Source organism: Triplophysa rosa, linkage group LG23 (genome assembly GCF_024868665.1).
Source record: "Triplophysa rosa linkage group LG23, Trosa_1v2, whole genome shotgun sequence".
Taxonomy (NCBI): Eukaryota; Metazoa; Chordata; class Actinopteri; order Cypriniformes; family Nemacheilidae; genus Triplophysa; species Triplophysa rosa.
In genome coordinates, this window is record NC_079912.1 from 7,063,260 (window position 1) to 7,083,249 (window position 19,990).

Sequence of the window (19,990 nt, forward strand, 5' to 3'; positions counted from 1 at the left end):
ATAATCAGATACAAAGTAACTAAGTAACTAGCTACTTGAGTAGTTTTTTCATTGCATACTTTTTACTTTTACTCAAGTAAATTTTAAAATACTGACTTTTACTTTTACTTGAGTAACAATTTCTCTAGTTACTTGTACTTTTACTTGAGTAAAGATTTTGGCAACTCTACCGACCTCTGCACATGTGTAAAGGTTTTGTACATCCACATAAAAATTACTTTAGGTGAGAGATTTGTCCACGAATGAATTAGAATCTGTAGGTGGGCAGTGCTGTTTAAAGCGGTGGTCTACGGGATCCCGGGGAGTCGGATTTCAGAGTTTGAGGGAGTCTGGACGAACTGAGACAGCCTTTGTTCACGTGGAGCTCCTCGCAATACCGGTTGGGTGTGCACGAGAGAGGAGAAGAGTGGGATACTGAACGAGTGAGTTGACTCGCTGACGGGACCACTGAACTTGGCGACATGGGTCGTGCAAGTGTTTCATCGCTGAGGTGATTTCTGATTTCTTCTGATCCAATGCTAATTCATTAAATTTCGAGAGAGATGTCGCATCTTCATATTTTATTTCTCATCAGCAGAGTCCCACTGTGGTGCTGGAGTATTATTACTGCGTGCATCTGTTCTCCTGGGCTTGCCTTTCAACACCTCGAGTCCGGTATGTCACATCGGTTACGTGTTTTATACAAACGGGCACGTTTGCGTGGTTTTCGGTTGTTTGCAAATCCAGGTAGTAATAGCAGACATGCAGTCATAGGCTATAAGATAAAACTTTATTCTGTTCCAGTGGGAAACTGTTGGCAAATCGCTGATCATTTGTGCTTGGTCATTTCTTTCCATGTTGCTAGTACATTTAAAAATGTCTAACTTATTGTTTTATTTATTTGGGAAAACTCGTGGATATTTAAAGATTCAGTAGGTCTATACTTGAGCGCTTATATTCTTCGATTTGAAGCTGTAGCTGGTTGAAATGGGGTTATGAATATACGTTTTACACAGTATAAACGCACAAGAAACCGGCTGCATAGCCGGTTATAATGGCCATAACAGCTTAAATAAAACTATTTTATAGGAGAAACTGAATGAATGAAGTTGAGCTCTGCGTTTTGGACCAGTGGCATCTCTGACGTAAGCTACTGAGCCTGCACAACTCGAACTGTCATTGCGCGTTGGTTTATTGTGATGCAGCAAAGTTTTAGAAAGAAAGTTTTTCATGTTTTTTAATGTTTTAAATTGTTATAACTTTATTTAACGGCTTTCACAAACATAATTGCGGTATTGCGAATTGATACTTGTACTTTTCATTTATGCATTTGGCAGACGCGTTTGTCCAAAGTGACCAACCGTAGCCTACAGTGCACTTAAGGTAAACATTTTTATCACGTGTGCACCCTCGGAATCAAGCTAGTACTTGCATACACTTACAGTGTTTATGAATGCACGAAGTATATATGCTAAGCGTTTTATAAGCTTTGTCATTGAATCATTAATAAATGTTTTACCATCAAAAGCACTCTGGCACGACTTTTTCGTCCAGAATTGCTGCATTTATAGCATTATCTAAACACAACTCTACCTTAAAAGACTTAGGCTACTTACTAAAGAATACGTCTTTCCATTTTTCCATTACATTGTAGGTGAAGTGCATAGTTTTGTGATGGAATTCAAGTTCACAGAAGGTGGTCAGGGAGGGATAAGCCCTGTTTTTTTTTACCTCCATTACCCTTATAATGACAGAAAGTTGGCACTCACTCCGTTAGTTCACGTCAGTCGAAATAGTTTGCAACTTTCCATTATGACTGTAATTATGCCCTAAGGATGACATAATGCTCACAAAAGCTGTATTGTATTCCATCTGTAAAATAATGCAGAGCTGCTCACACTCACTCCAAATGGGACGGGAGCCAGAGGATTGCATTCTTGACCTCCATTTATGTTAATAACAAACTTAATATGTTTTGAGACATCGTTTGGCTGTTATTACTGGGCTCCAATATCACTGCCATTCTCTGCTTGGAAATCAATTATATTTGACATATTAGTGCAAGTGCAGAAAAAAAGCCTTTTCGGCTAACGTGAACTTCAGCTAGAGGGCTGAGTGTGACATTACTCCCCCTTTCTTGAGAATATCGCTTCTGAGTCCAATTGTGACTTACATTTTGCAAGATGTGCTGTAATATATAATGATAGATTATAGGCTACTGAGGAACTCAGCCATCAGAGCTCTGTGCTGGCCAGACAGACTGATTTGGGACAAATATTTCCAGACCCAGCTGTAAACACAGGGAAAATACAGCTGTTGCCACAGAAACAACCCTTTACAATGTATTGGGAGAGAGCAGCTGCTTTTGTAATTCAAATGTTTGTTTGATGCACAAACCTAACATCTTAAATAACTTAGACCTTTGTTCTTAGGGTTTGGCCTTTGTTGCTCAAGTTATAATGCTGTTGTGTCCACAGAAGTTGGTCTTGGCTGCTCAGTTTTTTCTATTGTGTAATGTTTTTTTTTTCAGATTCTCATTATCTCTGAATTTTCAACTGGAGATAATCTCATACTGTAGGATCTCACTTAGTCTATAACCTGGTTCAGAAGCATTCACTTTACACTGACCCAACATTAGCCTTGCTCAATGCTGGTGCAAATTGGATAATTGGAGTTGTAAATACACTCCTTTTTATTTCTCTAGGGGTTTTATATCTGGGAGTTTGGGGCTACCCTGTTCGTGTTTAAATTACTGTTTATAATCTTCTTAATTTAGAAGCAGTCATATGCGGTCAATTTGTATTACCAAAGAAATAGAGATAAGTCATTTTAACCCGTATGTTGAAGGATTGCCTTAGAACATTTGAACCCGTGACATGTCTCTCAGAAAATCAATAAAATTTTAAGACTAATAAACCACGTTTGTGATTTCTAATAGGGCTGTCAAACGATTAATCTCGAATAATCGTGATAAATCTCATACAGAATAAAAGTTTTTGTTTACATTATATATGTCTGTGTACTGTGCTTATATATTTTGTATTGATAAACACAAAAACATACTCATATGTATACACTTTTAGGAAATGTTTACATGTATTTATTTATATTTACCAATAATTTAATATATATATTTACTGTATATACTGTATATAAATGTTTATAATTTTTTTTATTTTTCTTAAATATATGCATGTATGTGTATGTTTTTATAAATACAAAATTATTATGCACAGTACACAGACATATATTATGTAAACACACACTTTTATTCTGGAAGAGATTAATCGCGATTAATCGTTTGTCAGCCCTAATTCCTATGTACTTGTAATCTTTTAATTACATAAAAAACTGTAATAGTCTAACACTGTGTCCACATCAGACACGATGCAACATTGCAACAAGTTAGAAAAGGTATGTTTAACATGTGTGTTAGAGCCGCTTTGACAATACACGATGAGCTACAATTGATTCTACATTAGTAATGTCTGGTGTTAACGTCTGGTTTGGACACAGTGTAAGGATGTTTTTTTTTTTGTATTTGTCTTCTTTTAATTTAAAATCAAAGAGTTCGAAGACCACCCTGCTTTTTCTATAAAACAAGCCATACCCTTTATTCCATCTATCATTTACAGACCTTACTAAGATAAACACTGTGGAGTCCAATATTATTAACTGGTGACCGTTACCGTGGAGATGAAAATGGCATCTTTGCTTCTGTTATTTTTCCAGATGCTATTTTCTTACCATTACATATTATTCTGCCGTGTTTTGGGGTGTATTTCACAGCAGCAAAATACACAGGGCATGGTCAGTTGCAGATGAAATGTGTGTGCGCCTTTTGCGTAATGTAATTGGAGAGTGAGAAGGCTTTTCTTCCTCCATGCTGAAGTATCTGCCATCAATTTCTGGAAAATATTAAGTGACGGATAAAACTCCTTCAAAGGAAATGTGTAACAGTGTCCAAACAAGAATGGTAAGGAGATGTCTCATCCTTTCCCCAACTGGCGTAGAGAACAGGAGAGTCATTGTGGGAAATGCTAACTCTGTTTTGGAGAAAACAGTGGCTGTGAGTTTAACCACAGACTTTTCTTTTGCTTAGTTTCCTGATAATAATGCCTCTTTCATTCTAACATGAGACTAAGTCAATGAAGACAATGCTTTTGTTAGATTTTGACTTTCTTTAGGCTACCTTGGAGAGCAGGTCCAGTGTTATTCTGGGAAGCTGCTGGTGGCGTGAATCCCCTAATTTATCATTTTGTCTTTATGAAAACAGGAGTTGCTGCCAAAATTGTGTTGGTGGGCTTTTTGGCATCTTACAGCTGTTATTGAGAAGCATGAATGACCAAAGCTCTGTGTACCATCTGTAGAGTGCTTAGTATCAACTCTTGAGTTGTTAACCACCAGTGCATAGAACTGCTTAGTGTACTCATTCCCAGGTCTGCTCATGTATTTAAAGTTTACCTTACAGAGAAGACATTATATATGGACTTCATAACAAAGCATTGAACAAGCATGTACTGTAAATTCTGTCTTTATGTTATAAGGTCCTCCCTGTTCTGTATAGATACATTCAGTTATGTATTACCATTTTTAGTCTCCTGTTTGCAAAAAGCAAGAAAAGATCTTCTCAGCGTTTGTATTCACTGCCTACCTCACCTAATGTGTAATCACAACAGGAATGTCCAAACAGAAACGGTGAAAAACAGAGCTCCCGGTAAGAGGAATAGTTTTGCAGAGCAGACAGGGAAGTCAGACTGCAGGAATGAAATGAGACACAAACCAAAACAGGAAAGCTTGACTGGATGGCTCCATGGCTTACATGACACATCACAGCTATTCCAAAAACAAATTCCCATTGTGCTCAACCTGTTTGTTTGTACAGGTATTTGACCCATGTGACGCAGAGTTTGAAGTTGTGCTACTGATCTTTGACCACAGGAAAATAGCTTTGTGATCTCTCTTTGTGTTCTTTATTTAGAGCCTGCATTACAGTATATATGGATATACTGTATAAGGGTCAATGGGGCGAGTTTTCACAGTTTTTTACTTTTTAAAGTGTTTTTTATATGTGAGTGATCACACTTTAGAATAGGGACCAATTCTCACTACTATCTAACTATTATCTAACTATTAAATTGACTTTTGTCTCAATAAACTCCTAATTACACGTTATAAGGTAGTTTTTAGGTTTAGGTATTGGCTACATTTACATGTATTTATTTGGCAGATGCTTTTATCCAAAGCGACTTACACGTAGGAGAGCATATAAACATTTTGTCAAATTTGTAAGTACCGTTAGTTTACAAGTCAATGCTACTAGGTGGATTAAAGCTGGAGTCAGCAAGGGAGAGAATGAACAACATTATTATTATTATTATTTTACACAAGACATAGACATAGACTGTTTTTTGAAAGTTGTGAAGGATGCTGCAGTTCGGGTGGAGGCTGGCAGTTCATTCCACCACAGGGGTAGGATTAAGGGAAGTAGAATAAGGCATTAATTTGTGCATTATACATATTAATATACAACCAATATGCATGTTAATAAGCAAGTAGTTAATGATTAATTAGTGTACCTTAATATAAAGTGTTAAGACACAAACCTCGGATGTCCAAATTCTCTGTTTTTCAGGAAATGGACACTGTACTTTTTAAATGATTACACACTGTGTTGTCAAAGTTGACAAGTACTTTTTAATACTTTTTATTGGTTAGATATTTGCAAAACCCAGTGACAAACATAAAGGCTGACTAATAATAATGATTTATGGCAAAAAATAAAAATCACGAAATATGGAGATATGGAGATACAAGTTTTCAGGCTTTAGTTTTACGTACGCAAAAACACATTTGTGTAACTGGACTGTTAACTAAGGGTTAGTTGACCCAAAAATGAAAATTAATTTCAAATCATTTACTCACCCTCTTGTCTTTCAAACCTGTTCCGCAGAACACAAAAGAAGATTTTTAACGTGTTTTAAAGTGTAATGTTGGTAACCAAACAATGGCGGTACCCATTCACTTCTATTGTATGGACACAAAACTAATGCAAGGCGATTGGTACCGCCGTCGTTGTTCAGTTACAAAAATCTTTAAAATATCTTCTTTTGTGTTCTGCAGAAGAAACGTCATACAGGTTTGAATAACAAGAGACATTTTTGTGTGAACTGTCTCTTTAAACCTTTATTTACCCACATACACCCATTTAAAACTAACCCCAGTTTCCCTGACTATATTGGAAGATCTATAGTCTTTACAATAACAAAATGTAGTAATAACATATCTGCCTGCCGTTTAAAAGCATCAAAGTATCATTCACTCTTATAAAAGTTTTTATCTTTAAAGAAAGACTCACTTTCCTCTTTCACATTCTAAACTATGACTCAGACATCATCATTTTTCAGTGTGGAGTTCTTAGGGAGGTTGAGAGAGAAAGAGAGAGGGGGACTGGTGGAAATTTGCAGTGAGTAAGCATATTGCTAAATTAAATTAGCATGTGTAATGAATGAACTTTTGAGATGACTTGCAGTGATGCTGAACTTGTGGATTGTTTGCTATGGAACACATGCCTGATGTTTTCCTTGTTTTATAGCCTGGCTGAAATTAGTAATTGGAAATTTCTTGTCAGCTATGGACAATAGGGGGTCTATCAACAAGTTTTCATGTTTTCAACATTTTTAACAAAGGTAGGAAATGACATTTTGGACATTCTCTCGATGTATAGCCATATATCAGTCAAACCCACAGCAATAAAAGTTTTGACATTTATAGATTTGTAACATAAGGAAATTAAATGAGGGGGAATATGTAGTGATACAATGAGCATCTATTACTTTAAAGTTCCTGCTTCAATGGTTTTGGTTTTAAATGGTGGATATTGAGTGTAGTTTACATTAGTGTGATGCGCATACAGTAGATTTCCTGTAAATGCAACAACTGTTTACTTTAATCAGCTGTCTGTTCTTGATCACACTTTCTTCTTATGTGAAAGTTTGAAGTTTTTTTTGTCTCCGTCCTCCACTCCAGACCCAAACATATCCTTGAGCACCTAATCACAGCTTTCTTGTTATCTTAATGAGGCTGTTAAAAGCTTAATGGAGAAAGCCACTAAAGCTTCCTTGACTCTGCAGATATGGTTATTTTCTTTGTCTAGAGCAGACTGTTAAAGACGTTTACAGCTCACAAAACATGGCAGTGATGCAACAGCCCAGTAAAACGTGAAAATATACTGTACACACATCACAAAAAGGCTTGCAAGGGCAGCTTGTATGAGCCCAGAGGCAAAACTAATCCCGGCCAATGTAATAAAAAACTGCACCGCAGGGGTTCGTTCACCTGGATTCTTAGTGTTTCTGCTAATTTATGATGTGTGAGCCAAGAAATCTGCTCCATTGATTTATAGAAAGTTCCAGCACTTTCCAGGAAATTGGCTCTGTTGAGTTGATAGCAATAGCTCAATGGTTGACTGTTTTAGAATTTAAAGGCAGCGTTAACTTTCAAAACAACCATTTGAGATACAAATCTATGTAACACCCGTGAAGGAAATATCATGTACTGAATGTCTGAACCATCACTGTCCAGAATGTCCACTGAACCATTACATTGTTAATGAAGCTTTTATGATTATTTTATGATTGTGTCCTGTGAGACCAAATCTACATTTACTATAAAGGGAAGATAACATTTTCCATCTAAATGTTAGGTAGACCCATCATTATGGGCAACTCAAAATCAAACAAGCATTTCAATCCACTTCCAACTTGTTCTCATAGGCTCTTGTACTCTTTTTGAATTACTCTTCTGGAAAACCTGACTTTTTGAAAACAACTGTTTGTTTATAGATGTAACCAAGCAATCAAAAGCTAAACTATGGTGTTTTAAATGTTTGTTTAAGACGGCTGTCAGTGGCCCATCAGAACTTTAGATTGGTAGCTTGAGGCTCTTTTTAAAATCCACCTGTTAAGGAGTCAAGCTCTCAACAGCCACTGTTTCTTTGGTAAACCCAGATGGTCCAGGATGCTAAAACCACATGGTCCTTTTCAAGTTATCCCCATGAAGCTAATGGGACCAATTGAGTCAGCAGGGTAAAATGCTGATTCATATCCAATATTCATTATTTTGTGGTGGGTCACAAAGATTACATCAGGAACTCTGAATTGCCTCAAAGATGATCACAAAATTAACTAATTTACCAAAGAGTGCCTTAAGGAACTGAAATCATAAGATACTGCACCAAATCGTTCTAGAAATGTATCAAAAGTTTGCAGGCTTTTGGCAGAGAATCTATGATTGGAAGAAAGACCACTCATACAGGTCTTCTTTAGCAATCTAAACCTGAAGAATTATGAATTATGCATCATACAACAATAACATTTGTATAGAGTACAATAACCACTACCCGTGCCAGACGTACTGCTTTGATGGTCACGGCAAAACAGTTTCCTTGGATAAGCCTAAATAATTTACCAACTAATTTGTTGACTTTTATTAGACTTGGTTTGTTTAATTTAATGATGGAATTTTGAAATCCCGGGATTTACTGTATTTTAGTCAAAGCACACAGAGAAAGCCAGTGACAGCTGGTGCACAATTTTTTTGAGGGGGGCGCAACAAACCATTTGACATGCGATGTATACGTATAATCACTGCTTCGCTAAAAAAAGGTTTAACTATCAAAGCATGTTTATTAACAGTAATAAAGTGCCAGTCCATATGAAAAAAAGTATATATTGCAGTATACTTTATTATTTATTATAGGAAACTGTAGTAAAATTCCTAGATGCTTCAGTGTTTTTGAACCGTATCATAGTAAATATTAAGATATAATACAGTATTTTCTACAGTTTATCAATTCGCTATTGTAGTGTATGGAGTGTTCAGGAAACTCTGGAATTGTTAATATTGACCATAGAGAGAGAGTAACCCTGTTAAGTGTTTTGGTTTGTCATACATCTCTTCTGTAACAAAGTATGAGAGTAACTTTTCAGTTAACTATAGTTCAGTAAAGAATAATAACAGTCCATCGGGTGTCTCGTCATTTATTTGTGTTAAGCTATACAAGCACAACAACTATAAATATTACTACTGAAAACGTTTATAAAATCTATATATAGCTATAAAATATAACAGCACTGTACAATTTACTACAGTTTACTAGTGTAAATACCAAAGAGTGTACAGGGCAATTCCAACGTTATGGATGTGACATTTTGCGTTATGGACGTGACATAAAAATGCTCAGAGAATGAATTTGTTACGAATATATTGAACCATCTGTTTATATTTTACTTAACCCTTGTTGATAGAGTCTAAACATCAAAAAATGTCAGTCTATGAAAAAAATTTCTATTTAAAAAAAGGGAAATAAGCATGCATTATTGATGTGACAAAAAAAGGACGCGTTTTTTGGGAGATGATAAACTTTGTAGGATTTCTGTCAAATAAAAAGCACAATCCTGAAGCAATAATACCCAATGAATGGAGAAGGGCTGCCTCTTTATAGAACATAAAATAGTTATTTATATTAATCTTCATGTGTCCATTTATGAGGAATATGTAGCGTTATGGATGTGACAATCCTGAAAATGGCACTTACCTGACTATGAAAAATCATGCACTAAAAATAAAACAAATGCTTTACAAATTTTAAGAGAGATCGCACATGGGTATTTGAACCACCAAATGTTAAAATCTGTGCTGTTACTACAGTTAAAACCGTCGTAAAAACTTCATTTTTTCGTGGTAAGGTTGACATTTTCACGGAATTGCCCTACTACAGTATTACAGAGAGTAAACAGAAACTTCATAATGTTCCGTACAGGGGTTCTTGGTGAGTAAAGGATTCTCTGTGAAATGATTGAGAATTGTCCTATCACATGAGGTCAAACATGTAAAACTCAATATTGATACACTATCAGCAAAAGCAGGAGGGTCTGGGGTGCACAGAGCGACGTTCTGGCGATGTTCTGATGCAAGCCAATTAGAGAGCAGCCTCAGGTCATCTGCCTGCCAAAAGTTTGTTTACTTACATAAACACTCATTTTTCATATACAATATATCAAGCGCCTCGCAATATATACAATTTTAAATAATGAACGCGAACACAACTTCCAGGTGAATATAGTGTGAATAAATCTGTTTATTTCAAAATGATTTTGCAATTCGTAATATAGTATGTTGAACTCGTCTTTAACAGTTTTCTTCTCTGGATAATTTGGTGGGGCACTATTGACCAGCCGCCACTGGAGAAAGCACTATTGAAAAGGAAGAGAGTGTTTACTCTAAAGTACTTGGCAGTGTCTTAGCGCTAGATTTGCAACGGCTGTATATTTGGTAACATTCTACACTTGGCTGACAACAACCAAGATCATAAATCAAAAATCCTCTTCCATCCTGATATCTCTGGCTGGACCTCTGGAGAATCATGTTTGTGATGGCAGCGCAAAAGGTTTTACCCCATGAATATATCTTTTGATATTTTTTGATTATTTTGAGTCATGTGCACTGTAACCTATGTTGCTACAGAGTTTTTTGAGCATTTCCTGTAGATGGTCCAATGTTTAGTCCTTTTTTATAGTGTGGTAAAATGGCTAAGACTGTGTCTGCACCGGACTCAACCGCAATCGCCGGGTTCTGTCCGGTTCGCAGGTCTTAAATGCTGACATGTACGCTCATATATCACTAAACACCATACAACTATAGGCTATACAAACTATACGCAAAGCCTTGCCATCACATCTGGGAAATAAGTCAGTAAATTTGAGTAAAATCAAGTTACGCAAAGTTACGTGTCTAACCAAATTCACAGAAGGCCTCAACTAAGTCAACTACGCAAGCTGCTATCCAATCACAGCAGTGGGCGTTTACTTCCAAGTCTTCTATGCTGCCCGCCCTTAAAAACCGAGCGTTTCTCCAGCCGGCCTCAAAACCAGGGTAGAAAATAGCCTATTACTTATTGATTTTGATGTTTTCGAATGTAAAAACCATGCAAACGTCATAAGTAGACATCTGACAATAGTATAAAACAATATAAACGGTCAGTTCACTGCACCTTTAAGGAATAGTTCACCCATTTAACCACCCAATAGTTCATTATTTAAACGGATTCTTGTCATTTCAAACCTGTATGACTTTTTCTTCTTCTGCAGAACACAAAATTAGATATTTTGAAGAATGTTGGTAACAGAAAACCGTTTGTCCTTATTGACTTGCATTTGTTTTGTGTCCATACAATAGAAGTCAATGGGAATTTGGTTACCAATATTTTTCTAAATATATTCTTACGTGTTTTGCAGTAGAAAGAAAATCACACAGATTTAAAATGACAACAGAGTGAGTTTTGAAGGTGAACTGTTCCTTTAAGTAGAAGAGCTGGATGCATCAATAATATTAAATGTGAGCAATTGCTAAAGCAATTTTTGTGATTTACTGTTTTCTACATAATGTCTATACATAATTTAAACATTCTGTAAAAATATAACCTTGATATCTTTAATACTGGCTGAGAAAGACGTCATGTCAAAGAATGCAACTATGATTGAAATCATAGTTAAGTTGAAATCAAACTTTGATGCTCCTTATCTCATAATTAGGCCGGGATTTTACAGACGGGGTTACAAATAACCCTTTAATGGCACATATTCATTTTAAAGCTTTAAAGAACCCATGGAATTGCTAGACAAGCACAGTTTTCTTTCCTGTGTTGAGACATTTCTATTTCAAACAGGATGTTTGGGTTGGAAATAAAACAGTTAGGGAATAATGCACCTTGAATTTATGGGTTAGTGAGTGAGAGAGTCGTTTAAAAAATACAGATGGTAAATGAGATGAGAATGGGGGAGAAAGAGAAAAAGGATACACCAGGGCACTGTTCGATAAGAACTCTCATACATATAAATAACTAGATGTTGCATTAGCATCTATTTCTATGGACCGCTATACGTAGGTTGTCCGCCATATTGGAACAGTGTGAGCCAGTCCGTTAACACTCAAAATCAAGCTGACTATGTATGATTATGAAAACATATTAATTGTTGTGTAAACTCAAACACTACATCTGCGACACTAACACATGACAACTACGAAAAGTTATCCCATTTTTTCCGGAGTTAAAATCTCAGTGGTTTTCACAGCCATGGCTGCGCAGCGCATGTTTAGACTGTAAATCGTATTATATTGTATTGTCATTGTGTTAAATGTCTGTACTAGAAGCTTCCAACACCAAAGAAAATTCCTTGTGTGTGCAAGCACACTTGGCAATAAAGCTCTTCTGATTCTGATGTTGGGGCATTCTAGTCAACTGTGAGTGACGTCAGTGGGCCGTTCCAAGATGGTGGACATGTCTACTTGCCTGGAGCGCTTGAATGCGGCATCTAGTTATATATATCTATGAGAACTCACATAAGTCTTTCCAACCTATTTGTAAATCCTCAAATTCTGATTTATATGGATTTAAATGCACAAAAAGTTTAAGTTCAGATCAAACAGCTACAACAGCAGGACTTTTAAATGCTCAGCTTGTAGAATTATGAAGCTAGCTGCTAACTGCTATTAGATCTCAATGAACGAAATATCCAGGTTAAAACTCTTCACTTATATACTTTGCATTATGATGTGAGAACAAAATAATGTGACAATGGTCAATGAAAGCCAAAACTAAAAACACATTCAGGGCATAAATTACAGTAAAATCGCTGTAAAAAAATGAAAATACTGGCTGATGCAACTTGTTTGAATTTCATCACAGTAACTCATAATAATGTTAGTCAGTAATGTGCATGGCCCTACGTGCCCGTATGAACTCCCAACAATGTCTGAGCATACTCCTGATGAGATGGCACATGGTGTCCTGTGGGATCTCTTCCCAGACTTGGATCAGAACATAAGTGAGCTCCTGGACAGTCTATGGTGCTACTTGACGGCTTCGGATACATGACATCCCAGATGTTGTCAACTGGATTTAGGTCTGGGGAACATAAGGGCCAGTCAATGGCATCAGTGCCTTCATCATCCAGAAACTGCCTACAGACTCTGGTCACATGAGGTCGGGCGTTATCACGCACCAGGCGGGCTCTGCACTGTACCAGCAAAAGATCTGAGGATTTCATCCCCATACTTCATAGCACGTGGAGGTCTGCAAGACCCTCTGAAGATGGTCCTCCCTAGACCACCCTTGCTGTTGCCTCTGTTGTCATTTTTATTTGCACCAAAACAAGTAAAAATGGTTCACTATCACTTATGCTTCCTTACCGGATTGATTGATATTCCTGAAGGTTAACTGACTTGGTGTTATTCTGTGATGATTAAGTGTTCCCTTAGCAGTGTATAAAGTCCAGATACTGCAGAAGAACAAATATTATTCCACTTTTTTCAAGTGAGTTATTAGTCACATTTTTGTGTACTGTATATTTCAGACGTGAATTAAAATGACTTTGTGAGAGGTAGGCTACATAAATGACCACACAAGTCCTTTTAGTTGCACAGAATGAATTGTCATTTGATGGAGCATCTGTGAAATTTTCTCAGAATTCATTGGCCATGTAAAGTGATAACAGTTGTGCTTACTCTCTTCTTACACTAAGCTATAATTTGGATAAAACTGCCTCAGACCCATATGGAACTTGTGAACATTACTAAATAACTTATGAACTTGTTTCCAAGTGTCTGGTCTTTTAGCTATGGCCTCCTCCCTAACAAGCGCGAGAATGGATCGCCATGGGTTGGATGTTGGAAAACTGATGTTTTATAGGATGCTGTATTCTTAGAAGAAGCTGTTTGTAAAACAGAACCCACTGGGTAACCTTCCCAGAAGAATTGAAGATATTGACTGAAATTGACTGCTTTAAATTATTGCTCCTCAGGCAAGAAACTGTTTTGAGTGATACTGTATGTGTAGTGCATGAGTTTACATAGGCCTATGTCAGTGGTCACCAACCCTGCTCCTGGAGATCGATCGTCCTGCAGACTGCAGCTCCAACCCTGCTTCAGCACACCTGTCTGTAATTATCAAGCAAACCTGAACACCTTGATTAGATAGTTCAGGTGTGTTTGATTGGGGTTGGAGCTGAAATCTTCAGGACGGTCGATCTCCAGGAGCAGGGTTGGAGACCACTGGCCTATGTGAAGCTTTTGGTGATGTGAATAAGTTTTGCATCAACAACTATATTCACTTACCATTTTACATTTAGTCATTTAGCAGACTAAATGTAGTTTTGTGTAATCTACAGACTTCTTAGTGGTCGCACATCTTAACATTAAGAATATTTCAAAAAGCAGAAAAGTGGCCTAGCTGCACATACCAAAGTGTCAATCTCAAGTGGTTTTGTTTTAATAAGATTTCTTCAGTTCCAGCTGACTCACCTTTTGAGTAGAGCTTACTGTAAGAATTTGTTTTTTTTCTTTTATATTTTAGGAATTTTCGACTGTATTATAAGTGTACACTGGGGTATAGGCAGAAAGTTACACAGGATGAAAGAGGGCACAGGATCAGGAAAAAAATAGACTTGGGACTTGAACTTAGGTTGCTCGTAACCCCAGAACAATATGTTGGAGCTTTGCCCACGGGGCTGTGGCTCCGATCATAAAATATACTCTAAAGATGGCTTTTACTGCCAGCTTATGTTGTCTGCTGTTATGACCTGAGACAGTTTGAAATCTCATACATTACTGAAAGCTTGGAGATGCTGCATTTTCCCATTGGACAGGATTTAGTTTTTTCCAAATAACTCACAGTTGACCTTATTATGACTTAAGCCACTTGCCTTTTCATTGAGTGATACATTTGTGTGATAATGCATCACTTTTTATTCAATGGTTCTCTCAGCCTTTTAAACTATAAATAATTTTATAAGCATGCAAAGGAATTCATTTTCAAAAGCATTTTACATGTTTATCCATTTGGCAGACGCTTTTATCAAAAGCGACTTACATTGCATTGTACTATACATTGTATTTTTTTAAGTATGTGCAATCCCTGGGATCGAACCCATGACCATGAACATGGCTAAAAAGCATGAACTTGGCTAAAAAGCATTAAATCTACACACCAATACATAAGATCTTAGTCTGCACCATGTTCCCATGTTCCCTTCTTTCTTTACCCCTTTGGAAAGCTTCACACTTAAGCTTAAATCTCCAGGTTGAGAAGTTGCAGTTTGGAAACAGGCTGCCGTAGTCATTTAAGTCGGGCTCCTATTTCTCTAACACTTCGTTTCAAGTTTTTGACCCTACAGCTGCTTAAACACAGCTGTTGACCTTGTGTTTACCACCCAGCAATGGACTATGAGGTATACAGCCCGGGTCCATGTGAGTTTAATGTTGCCTGTCAACATACAGTATATGCTTGTATTAATCTGATTATTAGAATGTTTTCTCACTTATTTGGGCAAATCTTAGACTTTTCTTGGGTGTTTTTTAGATTTCCTTGGCAAAGCAAATGACAAGTTAATGAACTCAAGTTTCTTTTGGCTTTTTGAGTGCATCTGTCCACAATCCTAAAGAAGCATCAAGGTTGTTTATTTACATGTAATTCAAGATGTGACATTGTTGTTTCAGTAAAACAGTAACAACACAATCTCACCATACTCGTAACTATTTTACGAGGTGGTTAATTCGTATGAATTTGTAAGATATTATTAATACGTTTTGGAATGATTTGCTTTTGCCACGATGATGTTCGGTTTAGGGTCGGGCTTTGGGGAGGGGCTTGAGTATTTCTTTTTTCTAATAAACGTACGTTTTTGTACAATTTACATCGTACGGATTCATACGAATTAGGCACCTCGTAAAATAGTTCTGAATTCTCATGAATTCTTACGAGAACAGGTTGACTGTGTTTTAGCTGGAACCATGGTCCTTTGTGATTAATCGGTCTATGGGTGTGTCGCTAATGTAGCATAACGTGTGCGTTCCAAGCAACATTTGCGGAAATGGCTTTCAGTAAACATATAATTATATAATCAGATATAGCTACAAATCATGTTGTGTTGCACTCTCATTACCTTTGATTTACATGATCTTTTTCTACACCCAAGAAAAATTGTTGAAATAGCAACGTGCATCTATAAATCTTTCGTTATTAGCTCTTGACAGAATAATATGACTGTGTGCTTGACAGGGGTTTGCAATAAAGGTGATGCCACACAGACTTGGAGAATTTCAGGGACAGAGGATTTTATCAGGTCCAGCAGTCGTTTGAAAGCTCATGTTACTGTTTTAATCCATGAGCCTTGATTTAGACACACAAAACTCTTGCTCTATTAAACGCTGGCCTGTAATGCTTTAGATCGAGAGGCTGCTCTTGTTCCTTGAGAATCTGGAATCGGCACAAGAATGTGCTGGTTAAAGTCTGAACGTCTGCTTCATGTCAATTGATAGAGGAAAACTAAAACTAAGGGAGTGATAGAGAGACGCTGACAGAAATTGGTAGTTATGTCAGAGGATATAACCCTTGTGGAAATGGTATATGCATAGTATAGCATATCCCAAAAACTAATAGTAAATTTTTGTTAGCTAGTTACAGGTATGTCTAAATTTGTAAAGACCATACTGTAAGAACAGAATGTATTGGTGAATGTTTAAAGAGAAAATCAGCTTTATTTGTTAACATGGGTAGCATGGGTTACTTTTAGCTTTTACGCTGAGGTGTTGTTAGAGTCTAGCCTGGTAATACCAAACTCTGCTACTTCGCTTTGCTTCGTAGACAGAGTCTGGAAGGTCATAATTGACAAGCGTTTACTTTCTCGTGGGGGTGCGCTTGTCTGAAGTTTAAAATCATTGGTGTACCCGTAAGCAAATCACATAACGTTTGGTTATGATGTATGTTATGCGCCGGCTCAGCCTCCTCGAACTTCCACTGTAAACACAGGTATGCGGCGAAAAACAAAACCATCAAGCGAAATACCGGAGTGAAGATGGCTGTGAACGACTTTTGCAGATTATGTGAAGTAAATCTACGCATCCATGGTACAATTAGTGCATCTAAATTAATATTTGACAGTAGAGACAAACAAGAAAATAATTGCAGCCAACTGTCAAAGTTAGGATTAGTTCTGTTAAACACAGCTCTTAGTTCATTTCGAGTCTGTCGGAAATGCTGCAACTTAATTGCAAGATTAAAGCATGACATGGCAATATTCAAGGACTGGAAAAGAAAGGAGACACTGACCTGTCAAAAGGGTGCCAGTTTGAGCTCGACAGATAAAAGAGACTGAGATACACCCTCTAAAACTCCAAGTACCATAAGAAAGTCAAGGATGGCCATGGACTTGCCATCACGGAGTAGTGTCACCGAGGTGGGTTAAATCACAATTATCGCCTTGCCGGACTTTGGCCTCCCCAGTTTCTCGCTGACGATCGGTAACAGTTGATAAATTAAACTTTTCCCAAAACCTGTCGGGAGTAGGGTCAAAACATCACCTCCATTCAAAATGTGAACCAAACACTCTTCTTGTTTGGGCTTCAGTTGGCAAATGCCGGCAATATTCTCTGTGTCTCCATTTCTTTAAACTTTAAACTTTAATTCAATTATTTGTCAAGTATGGTGACCCATACCCGAAATGTGACTCTGCGTTTAACCCATCCAGAGAGAAGTGAACACACGCACAGCAAGTGGTGAACACACGTACACCCGGAGCAGTGGGCAGCTATCACTGCAGCGCCCGGGGAGCAAGTAGGGGTAAGGTGCCTTGCTCAAGGGCACCTCAGTCGTTACCCGCCGGCCCAGGTGATCGAACCAGCAACCTTCTGGTCACGAGTCCGACTCTCTAACCATTAGACCACGACTGCCCCACATTTCTACTGTCGTTTTAGATTTCCCTAACCTAAACTACAATCTTAAATTCGGCGCTTAGCTTCTACGTCACGGCTCTCAGCCCGCCCTCTGTTAGTTGGTTGGATGGTCGGTGCGGAGCCGGAGATAATCTGGGAGCTGGTTTGCTATATCAGACTGAGTACAGAAGCGAACTGAACTGAAATTGAGCGGAAGTACGAAGTCTTACGTAGTCAGGCTAGTTAGAGTCGGACTGGAAGAATATTGGTGTACATCTGTGACCACACACATACACAGCTAGAGGATGAAATATGTGCTGCTGTATACACAGATCCTGCTTCCACAGACACTCTCTTGACTTTTTTCCTGATTGCTTACAAGAACATTTTCCTGGTACTTTGATTTCTGATTTCTTTTCTGGTTGTTTTGAGGTCACTTCCAGGTTAAATACTTTAAAGCAGTGGTCACCAACCCTGCTTCAGCACACTTGTCTGTAATTATAAAGCAAACCTGAACACCTTGATTAGATAGTTCAGGTGTGTTTGATTGGGGTTAAAGCTGAAATCTTCAGGACGGTCGATCTCCAGGAGCAGGGTTGGTGACCACTGCTTTAAAGCCTACATTTGAAGAACATGTGCATTTTTTTGTAAAGATCGCGGTAAGCTGTTAAATCTATAACATTTTTGTTTAAAAATGAACATAAATCAGCTATTGAGTCAGTATTAGTATTGACCACTTTGGTAAACGTAAACAACGCTGGTCCAGAACTTTTCAAAAGAACTTTCCTGTTTCAACACTACACAAACGTTTGAACAACATACAAGAAACCGAACATTTATTATCAAATCAAAATGATAAACAGCTTTATTTATATATGTAAGATTTAAAGGAGCAATGTAAAGATGGTAGCGACATCTAGCGGTGAGATTGCAAATTGCAACCAACGGCTCACTCCACCCCACCCTTTCGAAGCACTTCGGTGGCTCTCAAAGGACAAAGATGTCATTGCGTTTTTCACTTCTTTACCAAAGGAGATAACGTATTTACGAAGCATGTTCTGTAGAGCAGTTTGTCTGTTTAGGGCTACATGCAAGGGGACCTGTGGTGTATGTAGATGCTCATTCTAAACCATAACCCGTTATTATGTAAGGTCTTTATACACCTCTAAAGACATAGTTACGTATATTATATTGCATTTCTGTCAGTAGATTCTCCTAAATATTAGACACAGTTCCTTCAAAAATAAAAATAAAACCGGAAATGCTTCTGGACCTGTGTTTATATCTTGCGAAGTAGTTTTGTGTCCATATAATGGAAGTCGGCAGGGGTCAATGTTGTTTAGTTACCAACATCTTCTTTTGTGCTGCAGAAAATAGTCATTCAGGTTTGGAAATTCACCCCCAATGCAATTCAAATCTATATACGTCTCAGTCCCTGAAATTTAGGAATACCCCCACATGTTCGGTCAAGCTTTCATTTTGACTTTCCACCCGGTCTTTCACCAGATCACATATTATATTAGTGCAGGGACCCTGGCTCAGGTATAAACAGATCTTGATAGAATGATTTGACTGTGGATATGAAGGGAGTCATGGCAGACGGTCGTAATGAGCAGAAAAACAGATGTGCAGTAATAACGTCTGCCTGTCAGCACCTCCTCATGTGCTCCTTTTAATTCAACAACATCTGTATTAGTTTGTTGCTTACCTTGTTGGCTGATATCACCCCGCTGACTTTTTTGTTTTTTGCTTTGTCTCGACACACAGTCAGGGTTTCAATGAATTCAAGACTTGGAAGAGTTTAAAAACGACTCAAATGACGGTCAGTTGTTTTAGCAAAGGGTCAGAACAATTGCTGTATCACAAAATGAATCAACTGGAGGGTGATCTGCCAAATATTATCAATCATTATCAGTCATAATGAACAAATAGAGAAATGAAGTATGAAGCATTATGTATTACAATGACTACATGTTAGCTGAGGATATATGTTTGCTTTTGTGAGCAAAAATAAGCTTTGGTTAGAAGCATCTGCTAAATGTAAATGTAATAAATGTAAATTAAATTAAATAATACAAAATATAATAATATAAAATAAAATAAAATAAAATCTCTCTCTCTCTGATCTCAGCTCAGCTCACTTCTTCCTTGTGTGAGTCTTGGCCCTCATCCCGAGAAATGTTGATGTAAAGCCCCATGAGTTTCCCCCAGAGTTTAGAAAAGATGAAGGTGGATGAGTGAA

At 37.5% G+C, this 19,990-nt stretch overlaps 1 protein-coding gene across 4 annotated transcripts in view; it reads left to right on the plus strand.

The window, feature by feature from the left end:
- Window positions 1-323: 323 nt before the first annotated feature.
- col15a1a (collagen, type XV, alpha 1a) overlaps window positions 324-19,990 on the plus strand; it is a 65,160-nt gene continuing 45,493 nt past the window's right edge. For 3 of the 4 annotated variants that reach the window (XM_057323204.1, XM_057323207.1, XM_057323206.1), the window contains exons 1-2: window positions 324-490; window positions 575-654. In XM_057323204.1, coding sequence (XP_057179187.1) covers window positions 462-490; window positions 575-654 — 109 coding nt within the window. In that variant the 5' untranslated portion in view covers window positions 324-461. The remainder of the gene's footprint in view (window positions 491-574; window positions 655-19,990) is intronic. The other variant, XM_057323205.1, reaches the window with a different exon arrangement.